Source organism: Equus przewalskii, chromosome 6 (assembly GCF_037783145.1).
Source record: "Equus przewalskii isolate Varuska chromosome 6, EquPr2, whole genome shotgun sequence".
Taxonomy (NCBI): domain Eukaryota; kingdom Metazoa; phylum Chordata; class Mammalia; order Perissodactyla; family Equidae; genus Equus; species Equus przewalskii.
In genome coordinates, this window is record NC_091836.1 from 75,080,908 (window position 1) to 75,087,770 (window position 6,863).

At 36.0% G+C, this 6,863-nt stretch overlaps 1 protein-coding gene and 1 pseudogene across 1 annotated transcript; one reads left to right on the forward strand and one right to left on the reverse strand.

Annotated features, from left to right (window-relative positions):
• The first annotated feature begins 1,688 nt into the window (after nucleotides 1-1,688).
• Nucleotides 1,689-2,654, forward strand: LOC103555712 (olfactory receptor 52N4-like). Its single transcript, XM_008527475.2, has one exon. The coding sequence runs from the start codon at nucleotides 1,689-1,691 to the stop codon at nucleotides 2,652-2,654; it is 966 nt and encodes a 321-aa protein (XP_008525697.2).
• A 3,013-nt stretch (nucleotides 2,655-5,667) lies between these two features.
• On the reverse strand, nucleotides 5,668-6,258 carry LOC139084270 (serine/arginine-rich splicing factor 3 pseudogene; annotated as a pseudogene).
• Between the last annotated feature and the right edge of the window lie 605 nt (nucleotides 6,259-6,863).

The following is a 6,863-nucleotide window of genomic DNA, read 5'->3' on the forward strand; positions in this document are numbered from 1 at the left end:
ATACATCAGGTGTGATGAAGGCCAAGGATGAGGATTCATAAAAAAGGTGAGGATTGACTCTAATATTGATATTTAAATGTGAGATCCTCAGTAGCCTTCTACTGTTTAACTCCAAGAACACTGGTAGCAAGTCATAAAATCCTCCAGGATGCAGACTATGAATTCTTTTCTGGAAAAATTAAAAGTCTCTGAGAAAGAAACCTATGAACACTGATACCCAAAAATGTCTCGAGTGAAGTGGAGCTCCCTACTTGAGCAGTCTAAGCAGATTCTACCAATTGATGAAGGTCACTCATTCCCTGGAGTTTTGAATCAGCTTTCTATAGCTTCTTTCTTAAGTGTGAATTAACATTCAATGACTACTAGACATGAGAAACTCCTTCAAAGTAAACGACAAAAAAAATGCTATAAAAATAAATAATTGAAACTTAGATGATATAGAAATTATATATATATATAATTGTCAGATTCACAAGATTCAAGAAAAATAAGATCTTGGATATTTGTGAAATTAGATAACAAAAAACATCAATATGTTTGGAAGATATCATTGAAGAATTTTTCTAGAAAATGAATCAAAAAGATAGAGAAATGCAATAGAAGAAATTAAACAAAAGAAGAGAATAAATCAGAAATTCAATATCTGACTAAAAGTAATTGAAATAAAATAATATGGACACAATTGGGAAGAAATGATCAAAAGTTAATATAAGGAAATTTTGAATGCTGTGGTTCATAGATTTATAGATTCAAAAAGCTAAGTTCCTGCACAATAAAAGATGTACATGCACACATACACCTCATCATCTCTACCATCACCATTAAATTTGAAAGCATAGATGTTTTAAAATTTTCTTAAATATTTAAAATCCAAAAAACAAATAAAGAAAGAAAAGAAGAGGAAGAGAGTTCATGTAAAATGTCTCAAAATCAGAAGTATTCTCTTAGTATCTATACCTGAAGCTAAGAGATTGAGAATGTCTTCAAAATTCATAGTGCCTCCATTTACTCAATTGTAAAGTGTAGATTAATATAAGTACCTCCTGTGCTTGTAGTAAGGATTATATGAGTTAATATTTACAAAATCCCTTCAACCATAACTGGTATATTGCAAGCATAAATATGAACTATTAATTAAGAATAAGAATAAATACATCTCAATCACATCTGTTGTGTCATTAGTGAAGTAATCAATGAGCTTTACCTTAATAAATCATCCATAGGGAGATGTGTATGGTAATTAACATTTAAACACGATATTATAATAAATATCAATCAGAAGGATCATAACAATTACACTTGCTTATAAATTTGTGAGGATTGAATCAATGTCATTTTGTTTTAAAATAATGTAGACACAATATCTGTGAGAGAGCCTGGCACATAGTCGATGCCAAATAAGTATTCGTTGAATTAATTGATAAATTAAGGAATAAAAAACAATACATAATTGATTTAAACTATGTTTAAGTAAATATTTCCTGGCACTTACAATTTTTAGTTCTTTGTATTAAATGTGATATTTATCAGAGAGAAGAGACAGACATAAAGAGAAAGACAAAGAGGGAGGAACACCAGAACTAAAATTGTTTTTTCTATTTTTTAAACCTAGGAAGGTCAAAAAATGAAACAAAACAACAATAAAGCTAAAACCCTACAAGTTTCTTAACAATTATACCAGCCTAACCATGATAATGCTGAACCAAACACATGTGACACCAGCCTCTTTCATTCTTAATGGGATTCCAGGACTAGAAGACATGCATATGTGGATTTCCTTCCCATTCTGCTCCATGTATGTTTTGGCTATGGTAGGCAATTGTGGACTCCTCTACCTCATTCATTATGAGGACTCCCTGCACAGGTCCATGTATTACTTTTTGGCCATGCTTTCTCTTACGGACCTTGTCATGTGCTCTAGTACAATCCCTAAAGCCCTTTGCATCTTCTGGTTTCATCTTAAGGAAATCAGCTTTGAAGAATGCCTGGTCCAGATGTTCTTCATCCATACCTTCACAGGGATGGAGTCTGGGGTGCTCATGCTTATGGCCCTGGACCGCTATATAGCCATCTGCTATCCTCTGCGCTACTCAACTATCCTCACCAATCCAGTCATTGCAAAGGCGGGGCTTGCTACTTTCCTGAGAGCACTGTTGCTCATCATTCCCTTGATTTTCATCACCAAACGACTACCCTATTGCAGAGGCAACATAATACATCATACCTACTGTGATCAGCTATCTGTAGCCAAGTTATCTTGTGGGAATATCAAAGCCAATGTTATCTATGGTCTGATGGCTGCCCTCTTAATTGGAGGATTTGACATCCTGTGCATCACAGTCTCCTACACCATGATCCTTCGGGCAGTCGTCAGCCTCTCCTCTGCAGATGCCCGGCAGAAGGCCTTCAGCACATGCACTGCCCACATCTGTGCCATTGTTTTCTCCTACAGTCCAGCTTTCTTCTGTTTCTTTTTTAACCGCTTTGGGAGTCATACAATTCCTCCATCTTGCCATATCATTGTAGCCAATATTTATCTGCTTTTGCCTCCCACCATGAACCCTATTGTTTATGGGGTGAAAACCAAGCAGATAAGAGATTGTGTCATAAGGATCCTTTCAGGTTCTAAGCACATCAAATCTCACAGTATATGAAAGGGATGTATTTCAGGGGAGAGATGGAAGGGAAAAGAAAGAACAGCGATCCTCTGTTGGCTGCTTATTGAGTGTCTAATGATGCTTCTTGGGGGGGTGGGAGTGAGGAAGATTGTCCCTGAGCTAGCACCTGTGCCAATCTTCCTCTATTTTTTTGTATGTGGGTCTCCACCACAGCATGGCTTGATGAGTAGTGCTAGGTCCAAGCCCGAGATCCATACCTGCAAACCCTGGGGCCACCAAAGTGGAGTGTGTGAACTTAACCACTACACCACCCAGCCAGCCCCAAGTTGTATATATTTGAAAATTGTTTATGATCAGCACTATTCCTGATGAAAAAAACATTGTACTAGTATGAACCATGACTTTACAGTAAAAAGAAACCAGGACTTCCTATCCAGATATGGGTGAGTCCAATCAAAAGCATGGAGAGGCAATCTCTAATAAAATGATCTTTCAAAGAACTGTAAAAAGTATCTAAACAGTAGACAAAAGGTATCTACATCTCATGAAATTAAAATTTCTCTGGCTAATTTGTCTTTGTCTTCACCTTTATGTTTAAGATATGGAGGTCAAATGTAAGCCACTGTGAACTGTGAACCATAGGTCATTAAAAATTCTTGAAAGCATAAAAAACAAGTATAATCTTTAGATATGTTTCCTTAAATTGTCACCAAGTATTAATAGTGACCTCTAAAGAACACCTGTAGTCATTACACTGCAAGTCAAAAGATTTTGTGACTGCTTTCAGTAACATATTCAACTCAGAGTATGTTATGACAAAACTGGCTAATAAGACTTGTAATTGTAGAAATTAGAGTAACTTCAGAACTTTCAATAGCCACAATATAAGTGTGAAATCTAAGGTTTTAATAATTTCTATCTTCTATATTTTTTACAAGCCATAAAGTTCTGCTAGGTCTTCTGGTTAAAGTGATGGTAAATTTGGACCCTAAGTCAGGCTAACTCCCTAAGATCAACTATACCTCAGATTCTGTATTAGCCACATTATACTCATAATCTATTATATTTTTTTACAGAAACCCTTCCAATTTAAGATTTTTAAAGTTGCATGCTGCCAAAAATGCACATATAAATGTTCAGTTATAAGAACAGTGTTTTAATTATTGATGTTCTGTATTGCATTACTTCTATGACTTAGTTATCTTGCTTTGTTTTAAGGCTATGAGGAAATGCCAAAAGACAAAAGGTCCAACGTCAGTGCTCCCAGTACATCAACAGGTAGTCTTAAAAGTGTCTTCTGTAAGAAGGCTGATACTGAACCTCATTGACACCAATTCTCCCTTGTGACATCAAGGACTCTCCTCCTTCATTGATATTCACATGAAAGGTTAAGAAGGACCACTGGAAATATTCTGTTTAAGACCTACATCTTATAAAATATCCTTATAGGTTGAGCTTTTAATGCAATGACTTACCTTTAATATTAAAGAATGTCAGTACAGCATAATCCAAAACTATCTTTAAATAGCACATTTAAGGAAACTAGCCGCAAGACTGTTGCATTATGATTTAATCTATTGCACAAAAAAATTGAAATTACAATTCCTCTGGATTTCTAAGAGGAAGATTATGCATGCCTTCATATTCAGTTCTGCACTGTTACAGTTAAACCATTTAGTCAATTTTACATCATTATGAATCAGTTTAGAATTTCCATGCAACACCTCAAATTATATAAAATGGAAGCAATTTTTAAAGCTTTGTCATAAATCATTAAGCTTTAATTTAATTTAAAGCTTTGTCATTAAATCATAGCCTCAAGCTAATGATTAAAAGCTCTTTTTTATGGGCAACTTTGAGTTATAATGTACCAGGCTGCTATACTTTAAAATGTTGGTCACTGAGTATCATGGACTTGAACTGGCTTCTACTCCTAAAAAATGGTAAGTACTAACAATCACTTAAGGATGACAACCAAAAATTCCCTTCCTTCAAAATATTCAATTGTTTTTCTTATAAAATAAGATTTGTGTAACCAACTGCTTTCCATGGGAAAAGAAATATGGTAGTAGTGGGTTTAACTATTACACAATTATGCTAATATTTTATCAGTTCAAAAGCACTTTACAAGAAAATTTATAAGTATAGCTTCCAATAGGAATGTTCTACCTGGACTGGGTACCAAGCTCATGGATTTTAGTTTTTCAAGGAAAAACAGGCTTTCAGGTTAAACAATAATTTCTAACCAAAACTTTAACACCAATGATTCTCACAAAACATATTACAAATGACAGCATGAAAAAGAATCTTGCACAGTAACTCAAAGTTCAGCTCTACAATGCACCCTTAAACCGGAAGGACATTTGTATCTTGAATAGTCTCAAATTTCCAAATAAAGAATGTTACAAAGAGCTATGTATTCATATACAGCATTCAGATCAGAAACTTTTGAGCTAAAGCAAAGGTAAACTAACTTTCTTGAAACTTCTTAGATTCTACACCAACTAGACAACCTCTGCCCAGTGTGAAGACTAGTTGCATTCTTTCAAAAGAAAACAAAATAAACTCTAATTTGGTTTAATTGTGCAGCTTTAATTTTTACCTGCTGGCTTGTGTTTACAGCAGCTTTTAAAGACTGTTTTTCCAACTACAGCTACATACCATATCCCAGCTATGGCAAAAGATAGTCTTAGTTCAACTTTGCAGGTTTTGTTTCGGTCATATTAAACATCACACTTTAGCTGGGCAGAAGTTAGATGATTATTATCAGTCTATGAAAGATTAAATAAAGTTCAAAGCAAATTCAATTTTTCTTTAGGGAACAATGTAAAGTAACAATCGGTATTATATGCCTTTTATGATCGATTGCAAACCATAAAGAATTACGTCTTTATGCGTCACTATTCAAAGAGACAAAAAATGTGAACAGCTAAAACATCCTAAAGATGCACCAAGCTCATGAAATCTCAAACAAAACTTGAATGTTCTGTACATACTCTTTCGAAATGAAGTTATTTCCTGAACACCCCTCCTCTTCCAAACTGGTTTTCTATTTCCAGTTTGACCTAGGTCAGCTATGAGACCTAGAGAAGGATAACGACGGCTTGTGATTTCTCTTCTGGGACGGTGATCTCTCTCTCCTCCTCTCTCTCTAAAGGGACCTGTTCCGGCTACGGGAGAGGCTTCTCTGTCTTGGGGATCTGCGTCTAGGTGGAGGACTCCTCCACTGTCTTGAGGGTGGTGACTCCAAGAGGGAGGTGGGCTACGATTTTGACTTTTTTCATCATTCCACAGTACCACTCTTACTCGGCAGCCACATATTGCTCTCTAATCCAGCTCTCAGACAGCATCAGCCTCGTCTAGGGGATCCTAAAATTCAACAAAAGCAAAGGCAGGAGGGTTTCTAGCAACCCACACACTTCGGAGTTGTCCGTAACAAACAAAAGCTCGTTCCAATTCAGTCTTGTTACCATTGTTTCCAAGATTACCTGTATAAACCTTACAGTCCAATGGACAGGAATCATGATGCACGTCTAGATCGTGGGTTAGAAATGCTGAGGCTCAAATCCACACACCCTCGTATGGGTCTTCCTGCTCCCCTCTTGCCCGGATCCTGCAGATGCGTTTGCTAACCCGGCATCCCGAAATGGGAGGATACCTTTTTAAGAGTACTGTTTTGGTCATGATAAGGGAAGGTGAGGAGTGGGACATTAAATGTCTTCGAATCTCAAAATCACTGACATGCACCACACAGTCTCTATGAATTTTTCACCGCCTCACCCCTGTGAAGGACTAGTCTCTTCATTAACCCAAATTCCCATGAACAAAAATATAATAGGAAACAGTAAATTGTTACAATAAATGAATGGATCAGAGAGAGATAATCTGTGTCTGGAAGGCATTTTGTCTTGTTTTCAAATAGTGACTGCAATTTCCACTTTGCAAGACAGTTATTACTTCCCTCTGGATATGTGCTATGTTTTTCTCATCATTACCAAAATTTCTTCATTTTCTCAGTATCATCTTATTTAAGAGAAGCTAGAAAATAAACCATGATGTCATTAGACAATGAGATTGTGGTAATAGTAGAGAGTAATGAGATTTCAGCCTCTGGACTGTAAATTGGAAATAAGACATGTGACTGTGTCTCCTCTATTAAATTGCAAAGTGGCCAAAGGAGACTGTTCAAATAGTAATCTGATCACTGGGATTCTGATTGGGATTGCATTGAATCTGTAGATTCAA